This window comes from Ursus americanus, chromosome 11 (assembly GCF_024610735.1).
Source record: "Ursus americanus isolate L20-20 chromosome 11, mUrsAme1.1.p, whole genome shotgun sequence".
NCBI lineage: Eukaryota > Metazoa > Chordata > Mammalia > Carnivora > Ursidae > Ursus > Ursus americanus.
Window position 1 is genome coordinate 37875913 of NC_142137.1, and position 27338 is coordinate 37903250.

Below are 27338 nucleotides of genomic sequence, written 5' to 3' on the forward strand. Positions count from 1 at the left end.
TGAGAATATTATTTCCAAAATGAGGAACAAAATCAGTAATAAGAAAGAGGATGATGCCACAAAAAGCACGATACCTGATTAAGGAGGACACAATGGAGAAGCTGGTCTTGAAAAGAAGGATAAACACTTTACCTCTGAGATCAAAAGGGAGATGGCTCTAGATTAAACAAGAACACAAAGCTGCTAACCTGTCTCCTTTTATTCCAGGACATTTTCTCCAGCATAATTGCCTGTGTTTTTCACCTCTCCTTCCCTCAATCCATTTGTCATCCTTTAGCTTTCAAGTGTGTGATTCCCCTAATAATTATGCACTTGGCAATGACTTGGTGACCTCCACCTTGCCACTGAAATAGTTTCTTTTCCTGTGGTTACTATGACATTATAAAAATTACAACTACTTTTCTCTTAAACTCTTACCTTTCTAGTCATTTTTTTTCCGTTTTTTTTCTTTGACTTTCTTTGCCCTCTTTCCTCCAAATATATGTTTCCTAGCATTCTACCCCAGCTCTGTTCTCTCTCTAGACCATCTCTTCATGACACGCTCATGGACTTTGACTGTTTCTACCATTAACCCCATGCAGAGGGCACCCACCTATACATTACAGTCTTGCCATTATCTGGAGCTCTAGTTTTACATTTAGAGCTACCTATGTGATATCACTTGTGTGTACTACTGGCACTTTAACTTCGATATGTCTAAAATCTTGTCTTCCCTCTTCAAACTACTTCTCATCTTCCTTCTTAATTTTTATAAGAATATCAACAATATTCTTCTAGCACCCAGTCTGAAAACTTATTATTGCCATGAAATCATTTCTTTTTTTTTTCTTCCCAAAGATGATCAGTTGTCAAATTCTATTAATATCTTTCTTTTGCAATCTCGTAATTATTACCAGGTCCTAATACATGTCACCTACATTATTACATCCTAACTACCCTGCCTCCTCCTAAAGCAAATGTCTGAATATTATTCATATATATAAATTTTCTTTAACTCCCTATTGTCCATGGAATAGAGTCCAATTTTAAAATCCGGACTTTTTGCAGCATTATTATCCCAGACTGTATTAATTCACACCATGTTCCTGAGACTCTTGTTCTTTCTCATATATATCCTGCAATTTCTCACCACTTTGCCTGTGCCCAAGATACCCAGCTAATGATTACATAACAACATTATTTAAGTCTTAGCTCTAAAGTCACCTTATATAGTAAATCTTTGCTTTTCCCCAGGTAAGAATAATTTTTAAATTCCTATGGAAACGTATCTGTATTTATCTCTTTACCTTGTTGGCTTTCAACCATGAACAATAATTACATAGAAGACTTTTAGGTGGTAGCAAAACTTGAGGTCTAAACAACTTAGATTCCTATTTTTCAGTATTTTAAATTACTCAATAACAATATTAACATCTACATTTGCTCTTAATTCTGTACATAGTATGTGAACCATAAATATATGTTAAATGAAAGTGAAAATTATGTGAATGCTGCAAAACAAATTTAAGTTAAAAAGATGATATATTGATGATTAAATACTATATATCCCCAAAGAAAATATGACTAAAAAGTAGCTTAAGATCAAGCAATTTATATTAGATATATAGATTGGTACATTGTAATTAATTTAAAATAGTAAGCTTTTTTTAACTATGAATATTTTGAAACAAGCACAAAATCAGTAATTTCCACTTAACATTGCATACATAGTTCCTAGTTCAAACCTCAATGTAGAAGAACAATTTACAATGTTTTGAAAACAAAAATAACCCTTAAATAATTTTCTTACTCTACTTATTTTTGAAAGACTAGAAGTCGAACATATTGTAAAGGATGCTAAGTGTTGTGGAGATTAGGGGCTGGCTACTAAATCCATGATGAAGCGATGTGTGATCAACTGTCAGTGAGCGGGTAGGGGACTGAAAAACTACCTGACAAATGAGAGAAGTGTCTTTTGACTTTTACTTGTAACTTATTGAATTGGTAAAGCGCTACCTGAATTTCAATCTATTTATGACAGCTTTGGAAGGAACACTTGTTTCTGTTCATGCTGTAGTTTCAGGCAAACCCAATATGCAGGTTCATATTTAAGAATCGAGGTATAAGATCTAAGACTAACTAGAAGCAAAGTAGTTAGTACCAGTAGTTTATTTTCATTAAAAGATTTGTTTTCTTCTTTCACTCCACTCTAACAGTCAGCTCTATTTAACCCCAACCAAAATGTTTGGCCTTACTCTAAACTCAAGGACCGTTCTTGCTTGAAGATCCCCATGAGTTCACTAAGTGATGGTTCAATCTCAATTCAGTATCTTTGTTCACTCCAATTTGATCTGATTGGACTCTAAACTATGTGTGCTTGTTTTTCTACCCTAAATTCTGGGCTCCAAGTGATTCTCAGTCTGTGCAGGGCTCAGTCACTAGTAGTCAAATTTTTCCTCCCTAACTCTGTCTCCAGACTGTCTTTCATAATCAGGAATTCCCTAAGGCTCAGTAACTGAAATCTAATTCCATATGAGACCCAAACAACTGTTCTTTGGATACCCCACTGGCCTCGCCGTTGGCTACCAATTTTGAAACACAGCTTTGCCTCACTTTGGTTCTTGCTTTTAAAACATACCAATATCCTGGCCTCATATTCACTTACTGGACCATGTACACTTTATCCTTCCCTAGATTAATGACTTTCTCTGAATCTATATTTAGACCTTTAGCCTTTTCATGATACCATGGCATTAACCTTTCTGAAACAACCAAGTTTTTCCCACAGTCTGCTTAATGCCAAAAAGTAAAATTGATTTGAAAAAAAGACACCATGAAAGAATGAGATACATTAATGTGGACTTTGATGAATTTATGACTCTACCACTTAGGGCACATTGATATCTAGCAAAAGATGTCAATGCAATATGTACTATAATCACTTATCAAAAATGGCATCACAAATATTAGTTTATTAGGAAAAGATATGGTTAGGATTTAAGAGAGGGCACCCATTAATTTCAGTAACCTGAGCTTCTAATTATTACCTCACAAAAAAGTTTATATTTTTTCTTTAAATATTCTTTATCTAATTTTTGTCTTACCTTAGACATATATATACTAATTTATACATTAATTTATATATTAATGAAATTTATTAATTTATATTGTGTTAATTTATATACATGTATTTATATTCATATATGTACATGTGTAAATTGCTTGGTTTTAAGGATATGTATTATGTACATTTTTTTTTAGATTTTATTTATTTATTTGACAGAGAGACAGCCAGTGAGAGGGGGAACACAAGCAGGGGGAGTGGGAGAGGAAGAAGCAGGCTCCCAGAGGATGAGCCTGACGTGGGGCTCAATCCCAGAACACTGGGATCACGCCCTGAGCCAAAGGCAGACGCTTAACGACTGAGCCACCCAGGTGCCCCTGTATTATGTACATTTTATATCTCCCTTGAGTCCTGATATATATTCTCTTTATAAAGCATGTGCTATAAGAAAGTTTTTTAGGAGAAGACCATTATGGTGTTTTAGTGGTGTATGTGCAAAAAAGTACATGTGTAGATTTGTGTTTGTGTGTGTGTGAGTGTATGTTAAGTATAAGGTTGTTAAATTGTCCCTTGAGATACTTCTGGCAACACTGGATATATTACTGATCTCATTTCTGTGTATCAGTAAGACAGACTCACAAATTTTAGAATTGTTCCAGTTTATTTCGAATTGGGAATATGTAAAACTTTTCTTTTTTTTCTTTTTTTTAAAAATTATGTTAAGTTAGCCACCATACAGTACATTATTAGTTTTTGATGTGGTGTTCAATGATTCATTAGTTGTGTGTAACACCCAGTGTCATTACAACACGTGCCCTCCTTAATACCCATCACCTGGCTACCCCATTCCTCCACTCCTCTCCCCTCTGAAACCATCAGTTTGTTTCCCAGAGTCCATAGTCTCATCATGATGATTATTTTTAATGTATATGAATGTTCTTAAAAATATCATTTAAAATGTCTCCTAAAGGGAGTCAATATTCACATAAGTAATTGCCTCTGATTAGACATGACAAGAGAAATAACTTTAAAAACTTAAATTCCAAACTTCCCAATATTTCTTAAAGCAAAATATCCCCAAGTGAGCACTTCGAGGAGCACATTTTCTAATTTAATATTATGCAAGCACAAGGTGACCATTGTTCACGTAAGGTCTCCTAGTCCAAGTTTCATTTGTTCAAGCCCTGCCTTCCTAAGGCAGTATATTGAACTTGAATGCTCTCCAGATGATTGGGATCCTGTTGAGCTTAAATAGCAGCATTTCTTCAATTTTTCAAACACTAACTTGCAATTGGACTATAATTACTAGTTTTAGTTTATCACCCTAAAGGAATGAAACCATTGGCACTAGAACACTGAAGACAAAGCCTTATGAACATGGATACCATAAATCTTGTGCAAAGTGGGTTTGCTAATGTATCAATGAAATAGTAAAATCATAAATAGAACTCTTCTATAAGCACTGAACAATACATTAAGTTAGAAACCTTAGCAGAAATAAGCTATAGCCATGACATCTTTTTCTTTAAGCTGCATTTACCTTTTTTAGTTGAGGCAGCACTAGTCTCTTCTTTGGCTCGTTCAGTTTCTGCAAATTCAAATATTAAAGAATGAGACATGGATATCAGAAATGCCGGGTCGCTGTCTTATGGTATTGTAAGTCAGACAAGACTAAAAGTGCCCTAAAGATAGATTGTGGCACCTGAGAGCAAAGCAAGCAGCAGAGAAAACCACTCTATAAAGTACCTATATATATATATATTTTAAGTAATGAACTCTCTTATCTCTCTAAGATACAACTCTGTGGCATTAAATTCTAATGCCTATGTAAGTAGTGGCCATTAGACAAGGTGGCTTATTTCACAAAATACACTGGAATACTAATTAGTTTATATTCAAATATAAAATGATGTATGAGCTGTGGGGAAGAGGACTTCAAAGGACTTCTTCATTTAGCCTTTAATTATGGGGATGGTAAGCAGTATTTGACCTCAATCAATTAGCTTTATATTATAAAAGATTCACCATAATAATACAGAAAATTCCATTTGAATATTTTTTTGGAGAGACAGAGAGAGAGAGAGAAATAAAAGACCCAAAGTGTGTTCTTGTAGTTTCTCTGAATATCTAGTGTGGAATATAAGAGAACTGCCTTGAAGACATAATCTGAAATGCTGGTCCTAGTACAAAATTTTGGACCTCAAATCAAAGCTAGTAAAAGTTTTCTCTAGTTCATAAGAAAATAAGAAAAATAACAATGAACCGGTGAATATTTACAAATCTTTATTTACTTATTTTATTAACTTTTTAGTTTTTGATGTTGTTCTCCTCAGTCCCCTGTATTTTTATGTTTATTTTTATTCTTATTAGTATCTGTACTTATCCCCTCACTCGTACACATCCCAGCCGAGGCTCTGGGAACAACCAAACTACAGGACTCTTCACGTTCCTTTGCCCTCCCTATGCCATAGACTTTGGGCTGTGAGAAAGATCCAATGTCAGAGGAGAATTTCACATCATGTTTAGGCTTTAGTTCCATAATATTAGGTACCACAAGCTTTACAAGTTGAGCCTAGATAAGAAGTCATGTAAATATCCTCTTCTCCAGGCTGCCTTAAGACCCTGAGCTCCCAGACCCCTGGCTATCATATACCTTCCAGATGAAGACTTTACACCAATGGCTCTCAAACTTGAGCATGCATCTGAGTCACTCTGTGGGCTGTTAAAACACAGATGCTGAGCCCAGAGGTTTTGATACGGTGAGTCTGGAATATGTCTTTAGAATTTACATTCCTAATCCATTCCCAGGTGAGGCTTATGCTGCTGGTCCAGACCATTGTTTGAAAACTGATTACCAAACTTCCCCTAAGAGACAATCAGGACTAATTCTTCGGGGATCCCCATCCCTGTTTACCAAGGTTACCACCACAAGTTTACGCTGCCAGCAGAAAACTGAGTTCACATTTCTTTTAAAAACAGACCCTTTCCAAAGTCCTTCCAAAGTCAACTCTCCACCACAGTACACATCCCTGCAATACTCAGCCTCTATTAGAACGCGTGCTTTGTTTTCTTCTTTTAACCCCATCCAAGCTTCTTAAGGACACTGCTTCCCTGCAAGCAGTCTTCTAAAATGGAGATGTTTGTTTTCCCATCCCCTGCATACCAAAGCTCCTGGAAGTGATGTATATATCCTCTTTACTTCTTATTACTTCTCAAAGGTTACCTCCTCGCTTCCTCTAAATCCCAGTTCCTTTGAAATACACACTGTCCGGTTGCACCTGGCTCTATGCCTCTTGTTCGTTGTCATTAACCAACCTTATACTCTTGCCCCATCCCTCACTGAGTATTTTTGCACACAGTCATCATTCTCTCCACTACTACTGTGATTTTCATTAAAAACAAGTCTCAGTCACAGCCACACAGTAGAATAAGCTGGGGGGCTGTTAGAAGTCCATGACTTTGAGATGTTGTAGGCCTAGAGTGGGCTACAGAGCTTTGAAAGCTTTGCAATTCTAAGTTAGTGCGTCTGGGATGTGGCCTGGCTATTCATATATTTGGAAGCTAGTCTAATATTTAACCAGGATTGGGAGTCACTTACACACACAGTTCACATGCTCACTTCATCTCTGATTTCCTTAGCCTCCACACTTCTAAAAACTGTACTCCAGTTCTCTGCTCACTACTGCCCGCCAACATACTCTTGGACTTTTCCTCTTCTGCCAAAACTCTGATCCCCAAAAATCCTATTCTTTGGCACCATTGCACCATTCTTCCCTTTACATCTAATTTATTCAAGAACCTTTTCCAAATAGTATCCGACTCCGTCAATACTTTCATTCTTCTGATCTTACCCTTTTCTCACTGCTGCAGATCTTCCTCAGGTCCTCACTTTCACTCTTTCCAAGCTAATACATATATGAAGCATGGTGTAATCACTCACTTCGTGTCTGCTTTTATAGGCTGCTTTTATAGTCATCATCAGTAGTAGTCCCCCAGGCTGCTTTTAAACTGTTGGGTGGCTAAAGATATCAGAAATTTATTCTTTCACAGTTCTAGAGTCAAGAAATCCAAAATGAAGGTGTCGTCAGGCCATCCTCTGAAGTTATCTCTTAATTCTCCTGTAAAGAATCCTTCCTTGCCTCTGCTTAGCTTCTGGTGGTTGCTGGCGACCATTCACATACTGGTTTATAGCTGCATCACCCCAATTTCTCCTTTTGCTTTCACATGGTTCTCTTCCTTTTGTGTGTATGTGCGTGTCTCCAAATCTCCCTCTTCTTATAAAGGCACCAGTCACTGGATCCAGGGCCACTGTAATCCACTGTAATACTTGATTACTTCTGTAAAGACCCTATTTTGAAATAAGGTCACATTCATGGACACTGACTTAGGACTTTAACATATCCTTTGGGGGGCACAATTCAACACACTGTACCCCGAAAACACCAAAACTACTTTATGCCTGCCACCTGAGCAGTCATCCAAGCTGGAGGAAGGCCCTCACCCTGCTGCAGATCTCGCTGGAAAGATCTCAGTTCAGTATTTAAGGGAGTGCTCAGCACCGACCATCAATACTAGCGCAGACCTAGGGAACTTGCTTTCCCATGCTAGACAACGGGCTCATGCATTCCCACCCCTCCTCAAGCTTCCAGTATCCTGCAGTGGAGAGGCAAGCGCTGCTGAGAGATTCATAGAGAAAACATAAGCAGACTATACTACCTCATATTTTCCCCACCTCACTGGCACATACCTGTGCCACTTGTTTTCCTTTCCATCCCAAAGGATGACCAATCCCTGCCCCATATTTAATACCAGTCTAGCCTGCATCGCATCTCCTTTTGCCAAGTCAAGGCCTTTTTCTTGCAAATATTACTTCTATCTGCTACCTCATCAGTTTTCCACTTCAGTGATACTTTCAGAAACATAATATGTCACTCTTGATAACTGCAGACAACCACATCCTTCACTTATATCTGCCCCCAACCCCAGCCACTCGTCTCTCTGTAGTACATCACAGCTGCCAGGGAGCTGCGACTCCATGTAGCCCCTTCTGTCTTCTCATGCTCTGGGATTTTAAAGCCTGATTAATTATGAAAAATATTATAGAAATGAGAGGCATAAAGGCATATATCATACGTGCACATTTTAACAAATGGTAATCAAAAATATGCACACCTTTATAACATCCTGCGAGCTTAAAAAATAGAATACCACCAAAGCCTTTGAAATCTTCCACTACCTCATGCCTTTCCCTTCATTTTGGAATTATCATTGTCCTAAATTTTGTCCATATTTTTCAGTACAGTGTTTTTATTACATGTACTTATCTCTAAGCAAAGATAAGACAATTTCATATAGATCAAATTATATTGTTTACTGAAATAACTATAAAAATTGATTTCTATTGTTTAATTCTTGTGATTTGCTTCTTTCAAAGCATCACGTTGAGATGCAGTGTTAAAATGGTTAAAGAGGCTATTAGACTGGGGTAGCTCTAGTGAATTTGGTAGCTTATATGAACAAACCAAAGCCAGTCACCACGATTTTTATGAAATCTGAAAAACTAAAACTTAAGAACAACTATCATGACAGCCAAATAACTAAATTTTCCGAAAGAAGACAAACATTTTAGTTCTAGCCAATTAACTTATTTCTTTGCTTTGGTTCTGTGTCTTCTTAAACCTCTGCCCTAGCCCCTGCCGATGGAGTGCCTCTAACGACTTTTTCATTTTTGGCACTGTTTGATTCAAATTGTTGTTTGCTTAAATAAATTCAGTTTAACCTTTTACAGAAGCCATGTTGACATGAGTAGCTATAGCTGATTATCAATTTTAACTGTTGTATACTATTCCACTATAATATATACATTCTAATAATTATACATCCTTTCTCCTGCCAATGGACATTAGGCCATGTCTGATTTTGTGCTGTTACATATAATCCTGCTATGAACATTCACACACATGTCTCCTACTACACATGCGCAAGCGTTTTCTTAGAAGTGAAATTATTGGGTGATAGCATTTGCTCATATTTAAATTTTTCCAGATAAATGCCACAATGTTCCCTCAAATTTTACATTCATATGAACAGTGCATGTGAGAGTTTCTATTTCTTCATATCATTACCATTACCAGAATAATCATTTTTCTCTTTTTGGTCAATCTGGCATGGTTAATGGCACAACAGTATCTTATTGTGCTTTCAATTAAAATTCTATTATACTAAGAGATTGAACATCTTTTGATATGTTTATAAGCCATTTGGGAGGCTTTTTTTTTTTTGATGCTTACTTATATATTTTTGTCCATTTTTTTCTGCTCACTGTCTATCAAGTTCTTTGTCTTGTTTTTCATTTTTGAGGTTATTTATTTCTTTGCTACTTAACTCTTGTTACTTATATGTGCTACAAATATCTTTTCCAAGTGTGTAGCTTGTCTTTTCTTAGAATTATATCAGTACTATTTTGAATTCATTCAGTCAGCACTGTCTGTGATTTGGGTTGTGATCTTATAATTTATTATCCAAACTGAGCAAGGGAAAGGAGGTGCTAGTAATAATTACTCTGAAATGATATGAATATGAATATGAAGACTGTCTTAACCAACTGAGATTCATGGTCATACATGTCATGCAATCCGTGTTCTAGACACACTTCATTAATATCAGATCTATTGTTCAGGCTCATAGATATTCCCCCCCGTAACTTCCATGACAGAGTATGTAATTGAATCCCAGGGGCCATGCCACTTTTTTGACTAATATAAATTGTCCCCAAGTACTCTTCTAATATTATATAACTAATGAAATTCAAAAGGACTTTATTTTTTTTCTTTTTTAAAACAGTAATCTCCTCATCCAATATGGGGCTCAAACTCACAATCCCAAATCAACAGTCACATGCTCCACTGACTAAGCAAGCCAGGTGTCCCAAAGGAACTTTATTTTAAAATTCTGTATACTAACTTTTCCTAAAGAATCTTGACATGTGTTAATAGATCAAGTGATTGACATCTGACTCATCCATGTAGGTACTAAAACGTAGTTTAGGTGGTAAACAAAGGCTTGTTGGCTGAGCATACCACAAATCTAATGCAGTGCTAATATCAAGGGAAGAAAAAATGCCTGACTATGGCCATTTCATATAAATTTGAACCCACAATTAAAAATGACTAGCCTTTGGTCCTGATCTGGTCTTTGGAGTCTTTTTTGCTCAAAATTCAAACTGACCAGAGGCTGGGAGAACATGCGCATGGAATACATGATCAGAGCCCTTTGGTCCTTGAAATGAAGAAGAAAGTAATGTATAGCAATATTTCCAAAGGTCTTGAGGCACTCTGTTCACTGAAGTGTCCTTGGGGGAAAAAAGGGTGTGATGTGTCAAATTTATTTGCTAACTGTTGTTTACTACATTCCCTCTTGAAGATTCACCAAGGAGAATGTTAAGGATCTGAAATGACCTAGGGCTTAAAATTCTGCTTGTTTTGTCCTCTTTCTGCTTGCAAATGAAAAAATCGTAGCATCAACTCCTATGTTGCTATCCAGAGTGTGGGAAAGCAGGTACAGTGGACGGTGGAGAAGGGAATTGGGTGTGTTGAGGCACTTTTGTACATCCTATGATAAAGGAATTTGGGTTGACCTGCAGAAATTGTAATCTAGGTTTGGCATGCCTGCTTGATCCAACGCAGTCTTCCTCCATCCACATAATCTCTGACACATAACTTTGTATATAGATATATTAAGTGCCCCTCCATAGTACTACATCATTGAACCTGAAAGATTTCCCTTTTCTTCAAGTTCATAGTACATGATAACCATCACCTTGAACTGATACAGTTCCCAAGTGTGTCTGTGTCCTCCAGTATTTTCCCTACAGTAATTTTGGTTTCCTCAGGATCTAGACGAAACAGTTCCACACAACAAACTTAATTGACATTCTAGTTATTTCCTTGAATGAAGTGCTAATGCCAAATTGCCTTTTATTTTTTCCACAGACTGTCAATCTCACCTCTCCTCTTTAATTCAGTACCATGCAATTGTATCAGATAAATAATTTATCTTAATTAAGCGATACATCTCACTCTCATATGCTCTCATAATTTAAGCTAATGTAAAATCATATCCCAAATGTTTAGGTTATATACTCAAAACTATGTGCACCATACCATATGGGTGATTTTAGGAATCTTCAGTAGTATTTTTAATGATATGCCATCTTTACATTAGGCAGTAACTTTACGAATTGCTCACTGTATATAGCAGATGTGTAAAAATTCCTCTGTTGTGTGGTTTCAAGACTGAAAAGCGATTCTTAGTTGAAGAAATGTATGGTCATGCTGTTAATAGAGAATTTAAACAATTTATGAATTATCTCTAAATTTTTTTGAGGGACAATGCTCATGTTAAGTCTAAATCTCTCAACCAAATGGAGAGTTGAGTATTAATTCTTTTGAAACTTTTATATTGGGTCTAAGATGATTTAGCAACCTAATTTGCTAATTTCCTGCAAAAGATGCTGATCTCTTCAAAACTTGATTGGATAGTGTGCTTCATAGATAGCAGAACTTACAGAGTTGTTTTACTGCAAATCAACATTTTTATCTATATGTCACATTTTTCTAGGAAGAAAATATTCGTTTTTAGCATAATCTTCAATCTAAAGTTCTCTACCAGTGCTGCAAAATTATCAGTTTTGTTTTATGTATTTTCTTGATTATGCACTTCTACAGACTAAGTATTAGCATACTGAAGATTCCATAATATAGAGTCCCAATCAGCTTTACATTCAACTAAAAATTTTCATGAAAATATAAATGGAATTTTAGATTCACGTTACAACTCTCAATCAAAGTCTATAATGTCTATGTAAACACTTCCAACTGTAATTTTTTAAAAGACATTCCCATCGAGTTACTCAAAATTACATTTTCTAATTTTTCTCTGATATATCCACCAATGATATACTCTATCTCAAAATCCTGGCACTAAATAAAACATGCATTTGTTTATATATTATATACAAATATATATATTATATATATATAATATTAGTGCCATCATTAATACCTATGCAGCTCCAAACCAAATGAAAAATGTAATCATATTTACATCATGCATAAAACAGATTTGACCATGAATCTCAGAGAAGCTGAAAGTACTCTGAAAGTATATTTTTTCTAAAATCAAATACATGCCATTACAACTAAAATAATTTTCATTAGTGACAATTTGTTAGGTACTTCATCTAATTGAGAAAAACCATCAAAGAAACCAGCATTTGTCCCTAAGCATATTGTCAAAGCTAATATTGATGCAAATGCCATGGTATCAGTTATCAGTTAATATTCACAATCTGAAGATATAAACCTTAAAAGGAAATTATGACATTACACGAGCAGTAGTTAAAATTTTGGGGGCTTCATTTCATTAAAAACACAATGACTTTCACTGGTGGACAAATTATCTTGCCTCCTAGTTTGGTCAAGTGATTAATTTTTAGGAAAATTAAGTTTGATGTGTTTAAGAAACTGAAGAGATCATTTATTCTGCAAAATAAGAAACAAAAATACAAACTACTTAAAAAGGAGTTATGATCTGGACAAATTAACATTTGCAAATGAAAATAAATTTTAGAAGAGTAAATTCACAGAAAAGGGTGAATAATTATGTATGTTATTTCAACGCAATATTAATAGCAAGAAACATTTCGTAAGCCAGCCTCAAAAATTAGCATTAGCCCTGTCTACAGCAGAAAACTTAAATTAGTAAGCTGCTGAAATATGTTCTTTTCACTTTTTTAAAAGTTTTATTCAACATACTTGCTTTTACTTGTTTTTCACTTGGAGCTGTTAAAGATAAGAAACAATAAAGTCTAAATTAATTACAGTCTCTAAAATAGTTTTAAGGTTATTTAAATTTTTTAAAAGACTGTATTATAACCTTGGAAACTAAAGAAAAACATAGATCTGACAGGAGAAAATACTTTGGTATACTATAAATATACGCCATGAACCATAGATTTTTTTGCATTTATACATCTTCTCCCAACACAGAATGCTCATTCACAACTTATCCATTTTGCTTTGCCTTTTAAATTAGCTAAGAATCTGACTGTTTTTATATACAAGCCAATGTATTTTCCTTAAAGTGGTATGAAAAGAACGAAGTGATTTGATAAAGTATCCAATGGTTTCAATTGTTAAAATACAGCTAATTACTGCAAGCTGCTACACTGTAATCATACCCTGAAATGAACAGATAATGATTTCAAGCAATTTAAGTTATTGTATTTTGTCAGGTTTAATATTAGACAATAATGGTTAGCTATTAATATTCTTGAAACCGATTATAGCCATAGTCATTCTCCACGTTTCTCTGTGTTTATATGTTTCTATGATATATACTCTATTTTAGTTTTCTGCACATGTACATAAATAAGAATATGCGTTTGGCCCACCTGTGGGAATGTTACTCACAAATGAACAAATACTCTGTTCCTTGTAAGGTGGAAAAAAACATTCCTTCCCAAAGGACAAATAATATCAATATTAATGTGAAATGGTGAAATATGATCATTTCCTCTTGGAAATTATTTAAAAGTCATTCCCATTTAAATTTTTTTTAACTGTGGTTATTCTATTCGGTGTTTCTCCTTTCATTTAACCAAGCATTATCAAGTGCCTACTGTGTGCCTGCCATTATAATAAGCACTCTAATTTCTGACTATTTAAAATGGAAAAAAGAAAAAGTAATGTAATTATAACAGTATAATAAGTGACATTATAAAGGAAAGAGGATGATGTAATGGGAACTAGTTGGAGGAATAACTAAATGGATTTGAGTTGTCTGAGGAAGTTTTAAAACTTAGAAGAAGAGGGGCGCCTGGGTGGCACAGCAGTTAAGCATCTGCCTTCGGCTCAGGGCGTGATCCTGGCGTTATGGGATCGAGCCCCACATCAGGCTCCTCCGCTATGAGCCTGCTTCTTCTTCTCCCATTCCCCCTGCTTGTGTTCCCTCTCTCGCTGGCTGTCTCTATCTCTGTCGAATAAATAAATAAAATCTTTAAAAAAAAATAAAATAAAACTTAGAAGAAGAATAAGAAATCTAGCTTTGAACCTGTGATTTGCTCTGGTCTGTGGTGGGGGGCGGGCGGAGGGTGGGAAATAGTTGAGCTATATTTGTATGGTTGGTTATTTACATAACACTGAGTAAATGCAATTTCCATTTAAATACAATAAAATGGGAAGAACAACTAATGGACATTATATGATTAATGGAGGTTATATGAATCTATGACGACCTATACACGTACACACACGTACACACACACACACACACGAAAACTCAGTGAAGTTCTTTGAGTAGAAATTTGAAGGCAAAATCAACATATAATATTTTAAAATGAAGTCAGTAAAATAAGACTTAGAAACTGGCATTTATTTTCATTTGAAACAATTAAGGCAGGCTTAATGCTAGAAACCTTTAAGATAACCATTTGGTATTTGTACCAACGGCATTTTTAGATGTGTTTGTTCGTATGTGTGTTTTAGTGATTGTCTGAATCTCAATTCAATTTCCCCCCCATTAGAATGTAAATATATTGAGGGCAAAATCTACCTCTACTTTCATTGCAGCTCCCCTGAGTACTCAAGAAATGTCATTAAGACATTTTGAGTAGGGAGAGAATATTTGCGGAATTAAATACTCTGTATTTTACAAGCAACACTGGCTGCATTTACAGAAAGTGTTTTTTTTTTTCTTGTTTTGTTTTACTTTTGTTATTTAACACTCAACAGTGCTTCTCAAACACTGCTCTGACAGATTCACTGGGGAACTTAGGAAGTTATGGATTCTGATTCAGTCGGTGAGCCAGAGACACTGCGTTTCTACCCAGCTGATGCTGGTGGCTTACAGAGCACTCACTGGGGAGCAAGAGCGTAACATATTATTTGGCTTCTGTTTTCTAAAACTGCACTGATGTTAACTCTATGTCAAGAACTTGAAATAAAGATCATGAATTAAAGGGATGCCCTGCCCTCTCCTGGCATGGCCTTTACCACCTGTCTAAGCTGCAGCATTATTAAACATTGGACATCAGGTAGAAAGAACCCAGGAACATCAGTCAAACTCACCTGAATGTTCCTTCTTTGATGACTTCACTGTACCAAACAAAAAAAGAAAAAAGTCAACATTTTAAGCCATTCTATTGCAATTCAGTATTCAATCGCAAATTAAACAATAAAATGAAAGTCGATTAGAGGAATTTAAAAAGTTACCTGGTTCCACATGTTTTTCTTTCTTTTCCTGTTCTGAAACATATTATTATTGTTGTTATTATTATTATTCCAATTTTATATGTCACAGTTTAATTGTTTTACGCAGAGAAACGTGTATGTGCTAATGTTGGACTGTAACAACAAATAAACCAAATAAACTAATAAAACTCAAAAAACAAATCTTTTCTTCTCTTTCCCTCACTGAGTTCCATCACAGAACAGCATAAAAATATTCTATGTAAGAGGAACTGAAATTTTTCATGGATGATAAACCAAAAAAATTAAATAGAGTCTATAAAGAATGGAAAATAATTAATTTGCTATTTATTAGATCAACATGAAATACATTTGGGATGAAAAATGAACACAAAGGATAATTGTTACAGCTGTTTTAAAATAATTTCCAGATGAGGATGGACAGATTTCACATGGACTTCCTTTTTGAAGGTGAAATCTTATATTGAAAAGTTATTTGTTTAGCTAAGGCAAAGGCTTTGCTGAGGCAAACTGAAGACACTAAAATAGATAGAATTTTCAGTGGAAAACAAAACACACTTCCCTTATTTTAGGACAAACACTCTTTGTAGAGTCCTTATTAGATAGTATTTCTTTTTAAGAACCCATTTTTGCCAATATGGTATGAGACAAAGCATTATTCTAGCCTCGAGAGTAAGATGACACATATTATAATAAGAACTAATTTATACAAAGTGCAAGGACTAATTTTAGACTAAGTGCTATCCTGTGCAATCCTATTTTTTATGTTGCCTTGACAAGCTTGTCAAATTAATTTAAAAGGAGATTCTCAAGAAATGTTTTAACACAGGTACATTATTTTCAGATTTTTAAAGAAAAGGTATGGGGAGATTATTTTAAAGTTTCATTCAATGAATACATTTTGGAGACTAGAAGATGTTTATACTGAAGGAATTCTAAGAAGTGTATTTTAGAAACATAGAGGGCCATCAGATCTTCTACAGTCATCTCATCGTCTCTCGACTGTACAATTTTGTTTATCAAAAGTGTAGCCATGTAAGAATAACAAGCAATTTATCCAGTCCCACGGAGCATGCGGGCAGTAAAACAAACTTAAAAAAATCACTTGAGCAGTGTCACAGGTCAAAAAGAAGACACTTAGGTGACTTAACTAAAATTAAACACAGTGAGAACATTACCAGAAATTGTTTGAAAAACATGGAGTAGTTAAATGTGTTGCTTAACTTATTGCTGAACTGGAGCACCATTCATGTGACATTTCTAGGAAATTGCAAAGTGATGACAGTTGAAAAAATACTAGAAGTCGATCTGGGTATGCATTAAAGTTGAATTCCAGCTACACGTGATATTACAAAGCTAAAGTAAGGGCCTTCCAATCACATCAGAAAGCTATCATGTAAACAAAAAAAATACCTGTGCTAATTCGGAACAATGTGAAGGAAAAGGCTGTTGAGAGCACTTATTATGTAGGATAATTCAGGATGTCATTATTGAATTATCTTCAATAAATATACATTAAGTTACCCTTTAATTCGACAGGGACTGCCAAATCATATCTATGATTGATTTTCTTTTACTTTTTATTTTGAAAAAATTATAGTTCACAAGAATTTTCAAAAATATGTCTTTGAAGGTCCCATGTACTCTTCACCCTGTTTCCCCACCATGATTTATTTTAAGCTAAAAAAAACCCAAAACTTCTTAATTGTGACAAGTAGAAAAGTAGAAGCAAAATAAGAATGTAGGGATGGCGATGTATAATTGAATGAAGCGATCTTAAAGCCAAAAATCCAAATCCAACAAATTCAAAGATACAACAATAACAATAAAAGCAAGTCTAGGGTCATTTGGGTGGCTCAGTCCGTTGAGCATCTCACTCTTGGTTTCAGCTCAGGTTATGATCTTGTGGCTCATGGGATCCAGCCCCAGGTCAGCCCCCACGCTCAGCGGGGACTCTATTTTTCCCTTTCTTTCCCTCTGCACCCCCCCTTGCATATGAGTACACATGCTCTCTCTCAAATAAATAAATCTTAAAGAAAAAAGCAACTCTAGATGAAAAACAAGAGAAAATAAGTTAATTTAAAAAGAATTATTAGCTGTTTAGAGGAAAATTCTTTTTCTTTTCACTATTACTGCCCAAGTCACAATCCACTGAACTTCTCCATGAGGGAAGCAGTTGGGATGTAAATGAATGCCTGGGAAGGCATTTTTTTCTTAAATGAAGTATACCAGTGCTCCAAAGATTGCCAAGGAGATGCTGTGTGTCTGTGAGATCTTTTCGATTATATAGCCTGCAATAAAGTGAGGGCCTTAAGGATATCTATCTATCTATCTATCATCTATCTATCTATCTATCTATCTATCTATCTATCTATCTATCTATAATTTAACATCATTTTTCACATCTTGGTTGTCCTCCGTTTTCCTGCTGGTGCAATGGTTTATAGAGTGTTTCTGTATCCGTGAGCCAGTCCCCATCAGCAGCTGTGCACGCACATAAATCTGCAACTGAAGGAACACATACTTCTCTATAGATAGATTGCTCCCCCTGGCTGAGTTGTACTCTAATTTCATGATTCATCCCACAGAATATTTTAGAGCATTTTTATGACATAGAATGCCTCAGTGTCCTAACCTTTTGCAGGACCAAAACATACATAGAATTTTCAAAAAGTGGTGTATATTTTAAAACAGAGTTTTTAAAAAATATCACTTGGTTCCTTAAAAGCTCTGCGTTTCTGGGAATGTAATGATTTTTAATGGCTGATTGAGTTGGGGTAAGTTGGGGGTTTTTTGTTTCCATTTGTTCACCATATCTTAATTTCTTCAGAGGAGAGCATGTATTTGCAAAAGATACAACCTCAAGGCATCTAGCTTTACTGTTAGCAAACAGCTTTAACACAATGTTAAAGCAACAGTGGATGCTGCCTAAGGTATGGATTCCAAGCAATGCTATTACGCAGAACTCATAGTGCTTGCAGGGGAAATCACATTAAGAACGAAATGTCACATATCATATGAACATGCCAAAATATTTATGGATTACAAGAAGAAAGATAATGGAAAAGTGGTTATGAAACCAGCCTGAAAAAGAACTTCTATTTGGTCTTTTTTAAGGACTGAGAACAAACCAGATTACAAGGACTAGATTTACATGAACAGTTTTGGGGAATGAAATGAAGTAGCATTTTTGGTTATGAGGCTGTGGATAATATTATTAGATGATTATACGAATTTGGAAAAGGACTTTAAGGATGACTGCCATGGTTTTCAGTCCCTCTGACCCTCAGGTTGCGTTTTTTTTATAATAATTTTTTATTATATTATGTTAGTCACCATACAGTACATCCCTAGTTTTTGATGTAAAGTTCCATGATTCATTACTTGCGTATAACACCCAGTGCACCATGCAATACATGCCCTCCTTAATACCCATCACCGGCCTATCCCAATTCCCCACCCCCCTCCCCTCTGAAGCCCTCAGTTTGTTTCCCAGAGTCCATAGTCTCTCATGGTTCATTCCTCCTTCTGTTTACCCCCCCCTTTCTTCTTCCTTTTCTTCTCCTACCGATCTTCCTACTTCTTATGTGTATTTTTTCATTCTAACAAAACAAGTAGAGCTCACATGCATAAAATATAAAAAAGAGATATTCAAAAATGCAAGTCTACGTATACCAGCAGGCCAATAATAGTTGTAAAGAGAAAAAAACATATACACAAATATACTTTGCATGCATTTCCTTACTTTTTCCCTTGGGGTGTTCTGTTGAAAGAAAACAAAACAAACAAATGAAAAAAAAAAATTGCTCTTATGTTTTTAAAACCTTCAAAGATAAAATTAGTTCCCCAACATGTTGACTAGACTGTAATTTTTCCAACCCCTTCCCCCATTCTCTCTCCTCAAATTTCAGTGTTGCTTTGAGGTATTGCCGATTACTAGTGTAGGTGTTTCCATAATTTGAGTGCAAAACATTGACAATGAATCAACCTAAGATTATACTGTTTAACCATTTTCAATGATTATACCTTCCAGTCTTCTTAAACACAGGTGAACACATAATCACATATAAGCAAATACAAAAGAAACAGGTATCCTTGCCAGATGAGTTATGATTCTATTCAAGACTTAAAGGAACAATTCAGTTCCTAATTGATGCTGATGTATCCAAGATTAATTGAATTTATGCTTTCTAGTAAAATAAATGCTTGATACTGAACATGGTTCAATTTCTTGTCAAGCAAACATTTCTTTGAAAACAATTATTGTGAAAGTTAACATATGCAATATTTATTTTTTATTTTGCTAAATATATCTCATAGCAATATTGTCGGTAAAGATTTGACTCTTTCCATCATATTCTCTCTCTCTCTTTTTCTTTCTTTCTCTCCCTTGTCCCATATATTGTTTTTTCTTCTTCAATAATCCTTTAAGAAGAAATACAATTTGGGATTCATCAAATATAAGACAGAAAAGGAAAATATTTCCAATACCTTCTACGGGTGCTTTTGTTTTCTTAGAATCTGAAAACACAAAGATAAATTATTGATAAAGCAGATATCATAAATCAACAACTGATTAGTTTACAATAAAATGCCAAATACTCTGAAATAATCTTCAATAAAGTGTACTGATCACATAATGTATTTCTAGAATAGTTTTTGAGAAGATGAGTGTTAGAGTGAGGCAGTACATAAGAAATTTTCTGAAATAGAAAGACTACAAAAAAGGACAGAGATGAAAGAAAATATCCACATACAGTTTGCACAGAGATTAGATTGTGCCTATCAAAGCTAATAACCTTTTTTTTATAATGATTTTTTATTATATTATGTTAGTCACAAAGCTAATAACCTTTTAATAGAAAGTCAAGCTGAGCCAATATATGGTCTGCTTCCATAAAGATGGGCTGAAGCCTGTGAATTTAGTCTGCGGTTTCTTCATTTGCTCAGTCTAAAGCCACCCAGATCACCTGCTTTGCACTCTCTGAATAATCAATATATTTACAATTACAAATATTTAATCATTTCTATTGTAATGGGAAAAAAAACAGGTTACTGATGAATGCATTATATTTAGTAGCTGCTATGGAGTAATATGTATTCAGGGGTCAGCAGACATCTATTTTATTTATAGTCTTTTGGGTTCTCAGCCTAGATCTGAAAATTTTATTATTTTTTAGTATTTAGGTCATGCAATTTTCTGTTCCTACCACTTGAAAATAAAATGAGAGGTTTTTGACCCCATTTATTTTAGAATAGAGGCATCTTAAGTTTCTGCTCAGAAATATTTTATTCATCTTCTGCGGTTTTTCCTTTACATCTTTTGTAACTTAACTTTGAAATTTTCTGGATATTACTGAAATTATAATTGTAATCATTTACTATAAATTGGTAATTGCAAAAGGTAGATAAATTGTTTTCTGGCTGATAATTATATGCTTGGAGGATTTGTGTGCCTTATAGGGGGGAAGTGGTTGGTACCGTGATTTTACTTTCATAATGAAGTAATAGAGCTAAAATATTTGAAGATGACCATGGGAGTTTATTCACAAAAGGCAGTTAGATGATCAACTGAGTGGTTTTACGAAAAAATGATAACCAGTGCCAGTAACAGTGAGGTAGAAGCACAACCTTACTTCCACAGAAAGAGCAGTTAGAAACACATTTGAGGAAAGCAACTTGAGAAAGAATCTTGAGAAAATCATTAAAATGCTTTTTAATATAGTAAGTCCACTACTAGAAATCCAAAGAGAAAAATGCTAAATTATCATAAAAATATATATAGGAAGAAGCTTTTTTCATGACATTGTTTCACATGTCTAAATAACGGCATTGTTAAATAGTACCTTCTGAACAGCAGTGGAATTGTTAAAGAATTCATAGACACCCACGTAATAGAAAAATACAGTCATTCAAGTGATATTTTTGCAATGTCTTCTCTGTGAATTTCTAATTTTTCTGTAATAGGAGTACATATCATGTGTAAGGGAAAAACAAACCTTATTTTGAAAAATAATAAATTCTTGGAACGAAACTTATTCACCCAACATTTATTAAGTGTTATTATGTCCAACGTGGCACTGTAAAAAGCATATTAGACTAGACTGCTCTTAATATCCTTCCTGCCATCCAAAAAAATATTTTTCTTGATATTTAGTTTCTCATCTGGAACTATAACTGAATAGGCTAAATTTGCTGTCTAAAATGTGCTTGGCAAGCAATTTTTCCTTCATGAGTAATTACCTTAAACAGATAAGCAAGTAATGCAAATATACAGAAAAATATGATATAAAACAATTTCATACAAGAATATGATAAATATCCTCTTGTTCATATGTCTTAATTAACAATGCAGACCCGGATTCTTATAGCACGACAGCTGCAATGATGAAGTAGGAAGTTCAACAATCTTTGTAATGTTCAATTCGCTTGGCTCCAGTACACTGAAGTAGGATTTCTGCCTGCCCAAAAGGTCATGTTACTCTCCTAGTGCACAGCCAATATGGAAAACACAGGAAGATTATGATGAGTACATAGCCATTCAGGAATACAACTGAAAATAAAGCTTGGGAAGACTGGTGGGACAGACAGAAGATAAAATGTGGTGGGTAAGGAGAAGACTATTTCCACCCCCACATCTCTCTTCTCGACTAGATGCTGGTGTGAGGTAGATATGGAAAGCTGAATACAGTATGTGTATCTGTGAAATGTCTGTTGTTTTAATCTGCTTTCCTTCTCCCTCATAATAAGGATTGGTAATACAGGAGTGCCTGGGGCTCAGTCCGTTAAACATCTGCCTGTGGCTCAGGTCATGATCCCAGGGTCCTGGGACTGAGTCCCGCACTGGGCTCCTTGCTCAGCAGAAAGTCTTCTCCCTCACCCTCTGCCTGCCTATCCCCCTGCTTGTGTTCTCTCTCAAATAAATAAATAAATAAAATATTTGAAGGGAAAAAAAGGAATTGGTAATATAATGTACCAGGTATCAGTTGCATTAAAATGAAAGAATAAAAAATGTGAAGTCCAGGATCAGGTAAAAGATAGAGCTTATTAAGATAAAGTAGACCATTTCATGAACAAGAAATGTAAAAAAATAACAAGCCATGTTCTCATCAAGTAGGTTTTAAAAATTCAATACATGTTTTCTAAAAATGGGAGCTCTAGTGAAATTAACTTAAAATGTCATTATAAAATCATGTCTTTGGGTTGAAGTCAACAGAGCAGCAGACTTACACAAGTAAAATACCTGAGCAACAAAAAACATAATGCTTAGAACTGAAAGATCATCTACTGACCCTGAAAAGCTATTAGTACTAGCCATTAACACTCAGGCTATTAAACTTCATTATACCCTCTCAGCACTATGCTGAAATGGCTTAGAAATATTATAAAGGCTTACTCGGTGAATATGCTTCCCTAAAGACCATATGCCCAATAATCTGAACAACAGTCTTTTATTAAGAACATTGAAGCTCACAGCAGCTGTGATTTAAAAGAAGTGATGTGTTCGCAATCTGTTCAACTCATCATTCATCATCTTTAGCAATGCACAGTAGTTTCCCTCATCCCGGGGCGGGGGTGGGGGCGGATATGTTCCAAGACCCCCAGTGGATGCCTGAAACCAAACCCTGTATATACTATGTTTTTTCCTATACATGCATACCTATGATAAAGTTTAATTTATAATTTAGGCACAGAAAGAGATTAGTAATAATAAATAATTATAAAATAGAAAAATTAAAACAACGTACTATAATAAAAGTCATGTGAATATGGTCTATCTCAAAATATCTTATGGTACTGTAGTCACCCTTCTTGTGATGATGTGAAATGATAAAATAAATGCCTGTGTGATGAGATAAAGTGGGGTGAATGACAGAGGCATTATGACTAATGTTAGGCTACTTTAGACCTTCTAACCATGTGTCAGAAGGAGGGCCATTTGCTTCCAGGTGGTGGTTGACCTCGGGTCACTGAAGGTGCCAAAAATGACACCGTGGATAAAGAGGGACTACTGGATCAGGTATGGTGTATTATAGTCCTAAGTGATGCCAGAGAAAAATGAAATACCGGTCGTATGGAAGGGAAAAAATAACTCTCGATAAAGTACTCCATTTCCTTGTATAAGTTGCCCCACTGACATCTTTATTCAGTTACAATAACAGATATTTTGCTTTGTTTTTTAGCATAATTTCTCTTCAGACCTCAATTCTGAAGCCCTAATTCACACATGCGTTCAACTGACTTGTTCTTGTTCTAGCTACAGCAAATGATAAATCTAATCTGGCTCATTCTCAATGGAAATGCATCCTTCAGAAGATAACTGTGTTGCAAAACTCAAAGGCTTTCCAGCCCCTAAGAATTCATAGATGAAGCTAAGTTTAAATGAATGGGATCTACCTAGATCTGCCAGTGCAACCCAAGTAGCAGCTAGTAGTCAAAATACACCTACGATGAAACTGTCAGTGTCTGGCTATGATTTCTCAAACTTAAAGAGGTCGCTGGAATATAACTTCCAATAATAATGACAATAATAAATTCTTCCTTGATTGGAATGTGGAAAATTGAGTACCTGCTCATATTTCTTGTGGATATTATATCGATCTTAAGAGTCCTAGATATTGTTGATTCATTCACAGAATAAATATTTGTTAAGCAATGTGCAAACCGAGGAAATGTGATAGTCCTCATAGGGGATAAAATTGAATTAGACATGGTCCCTTTAATCAAAAGTTTTAAAGTCAATTAGAGTAGAGGGAAAATGAATATCAGTAATATAAGTACAAGGTGGCAAGAAAAAATAAGCAATGGTAGGGACGTATAGATAAATTCTGATGGGAGATTATAAATGAAAAAGAAAGTATATTTAATTAAGAGGGTCAGACAGATGTCGTAGAGGAAGGAGAGTTTCTCTTGAGCCCTAAAAACAATGAATATTCATAGAAGGAAAAGGAAAGGATAAGCTCTATTATGGTAACAGCAGGAACAAAGGCAAGACAGCAAGTTGCATGTGTAAAATCGAGAATGGCTTGATATGGATGAAGTATGTGATACACACAGGAAGAAAGTGGGTAGAAGTATAGGTAAAGGCTCCAGCACGGTGTCATGGTGGCCTAGCACATATCCATATTGGCCTTGCTGTCCTAAACCACAGCTAATGTGAGTCTCAGCAGAATGCCTTTTGATCCTTCCAAAACATAGGAGGATGGGAGGCTATCATGAGACAGTTTCTTATCACCTCCTGAGTTCTCCTGCCTAGTTCTCCTGCCTAGAACACTTTGAAATAGAGTTGCAGACCATGAAACCATTTCTCTGTAGTCTAGAATTGGCTCCTCAACACGGAAATGTCCCTAACTTGTGTTGCATTATCTGGCCTCTTTTCTTTGGGTGTCATTGTTTTTTGGTATGTAGGACAAGAACCATGAAGTGCTGGCACCTTCAGCTACTCTTCCTTCTACTGACCATGGAGGTAATGAATTGTCTCTATCTCAAAAGGGCTCATTGTAGCTTGACTGGTGGAATTATTCAGGCCTTGGTTTTGTCTTTGCCTAGATGTGTACGTGACAGGAGGTCAGGAAACAGACTGTGGGGATTGGATTACAGGTTAAGGCCTGTAGACTATATCTGTGGTTGCTGTGGAGCCACTGAATATTTTAAACAGGTAACAATACGAGAAGTTTTTTGAAGCCAGTTCAATATTTTGAAGGACCCTATTTAGAGAAAATATTATAGGTAGGATTATTATTTAGGTTAGAGAGTCTCAAACTTTTTCATCTCAGGAATCCTTTAATTCTTTACAATTTTAAAAAACCCCAAACAGCTTTTATTTATGTAGTTTCTATCCATTGATGTTTATAATTTTAAAAATTAAAGTTGAGAAAAATTTAAAATATAAATTTGCTTATGCATTTATTTAAAAAGAATAAACCTGATACATGTTAACATAAATAATATATTTTTATGACAAATATATTTTCCAATACAGAAAAAATGGTGCGATGAGTGACTTTGTGAATCTCATTAATGTCTAGCTTAATGAGAAGACAGTTGGATTTGCATATCTGCTTAAGTATTCAATCTGTTGCAATATCGCAAATTATGTAGCCTCTGGAAAACTCCAGTGCACACTCATGGGAGGATGACAATGAACCAGGCAAACGATGACTTCATATTTTTACAAAAATAGTTTTGACCTTGAAGAACCGCTGACAGGGTCTCAGAGACCCTCAGGAGTCCTTGACATTTTGAGAACGTCTGATTTCAGAGATTGTTGCCCTGGTTCACATGAGAAGTTAGAAAACCAATGTGAGGACACAAAGGGCAATGTGAGGTGAGAGCTAGAGGACCGGGAGCTGTGAATGAAGATTAGCCTTTCTAATTATTTTAGGAAAGATTAAACAAAAGAGAGTTCAGCCAAATTAAAAATTCTAGAAGACTAAATGCTAGGGGCAAAGGGGAGACAGAGGTTGAAGCTTATGCCAGAATTTGTGTCTCTGCGTCTACAAAGAGAGTGGGGCAATTGCATAAGAAAAAATAAAGAATAAGCATATTTTATAGAGAAAAACAAAATTTGATGGGACTTTGAAACTAATGGAAAGTTAGAAAGAATGTGTGTTGACAGATGATGAGTAAAGTGCCTACATGGGGGAGAAAGACTGGCACACAGGGGAAATTTCAGTAGAAAAAGGCCTATAAAGGGAACCCAGTTGAATATTCAAAAATGTCCCTCCCCTTAAGCTAAGCTATGGTAAGAACAACAAAACTGATGGGCAAAGCTCAGTGGAACCAAGGGTCTCTCTTGTTAAGGTTTCTGAAAAGGACTTGATGGGACATGGGGAATAAGATCTTAACATGAAAAGCAAATCTTCAGAGTTTACTATGTAGGAAGCCCTTTGATCCTTGGTGCACAGATCATCTTTGATAATAAGGAAACTGCTATGTACTTTTGTTTCTGCATTTTAAAATTCACTAAGAAAAGAACTTCCCAGGGCGTTCTAGTTAAGCCGTAAAGCCCTCCTGATTTTTTTCTCTTCCAGGAAAGTTGTCAACCATTAGTATCTTTGAACTGTACCCCAAGAGTTTGAATGTGAATAGAAATAAACTTTGTATAAAAGAAAATGTTGAAAATCCAAATTGTATCTGGTAATTTGTATTAAACATTCTTATTTGAACAGACATATTTCCGACAGAGGCAGGAAGCCTCTATGGAAAAGCAAGAGCCAAGACTCATGTCCGTATATCTCTCTGCTCTGCTCAACAGGAGAAAGGGAAATAGAAACTCATGAAACAAAATCAAATGACTGCCTAGAATAGCAGGACATTGAGTCTGTTCTCCTTTATACGCTGGAAACAATGAAAATTATTCTAGATAGCTGTCTTTTTTCTTAAACAGCATAATCTTCACAAATACAAAATTTTTCCAAATAAACGATAAGAGATAATCTATGAAACTCTTTGGAAATAATAATAATAATAATAATATAATAAAAATAAATAAGGGTATATGTTTTATACATTTTACAGCTGGTGGTGGACACTGGATCGCTTGACTCTCTATGGCAAAGCTCTGCCCAAGCTCTCCAGGCTCTTCGAAGTATTATATAATGATTATAAACAATTTCTCAAAAAAAGAAAAAGAAAATGAGGCATCTAATCCAGGAAAAAAAGAACAAAAAACCCTGGAAGCATAGCAATGAGAAAAAAAAAAAACCCAGATATAAAGCCTAAAGCGATGCAGTTTGTAATTTGACTATTGTTTCATATACCCAAAAATCTTCTAATACTTTGGTTTGATTACTAATGAATGGAAAAATAACTGTTCATATTACTCTTTTTCCTAAAGCAAATGGTAAATTGTTCTTTATTCCTAAGAAGGAATGGTGGGGAAAGATGAACACTTTTGAGGACTGTCTATATCAAAAACTGTGCCAAGGACTTGCAACTTCTTTTTTCTTGTAACGTCTCTGTATCCTCACCACAGTATTGATCATGTAAATGATGTAAGTTCCAGAATACACCTAAAGATTTGT

At 35.2% G+C, this 27338-nt stretch overlaps 1 protein-coding gene across 12 annotated transcripts in view; it reads right to left on the reverse strand.

Moving 5' to 3' along the window:
• TRDN (triadin) overlaps window positions 1-27338 on the reverse strand; it is a 355819-nt gene that overhangs the window by 113665 nt on the left and 214816 nt on the right. For all 12 annotated transcript variants that reach the window (XM_087865452.1, XM_087865446.1, XM_087865444.1 and 9 more), the window contains 6 exons: window positions 19804-19833; window positions 19058-19075; window positions 15316-15348; window positions 15172-15198; window positions 12859-12885; window positions 4584-4631 (listed from right to left, as the gene is read on the reverse strand). In XM_087865452.1, the coding sequence (XP_087721578.1) occupies window positions 4584-4631; window positions 12859-12885; window positions 15172-15198; window positions 15316-15348; window positions 19058-19075; window positions 19804-19833 (183 nt within the window). The remainder of the gene's footprint in view (window positions 1-4583; window positions 4632-12858; window positions 12886-15171; window positions 15199-15315; window positions 15349-19057; window positions 19076-19803; window positions 19834-27338) is intronic.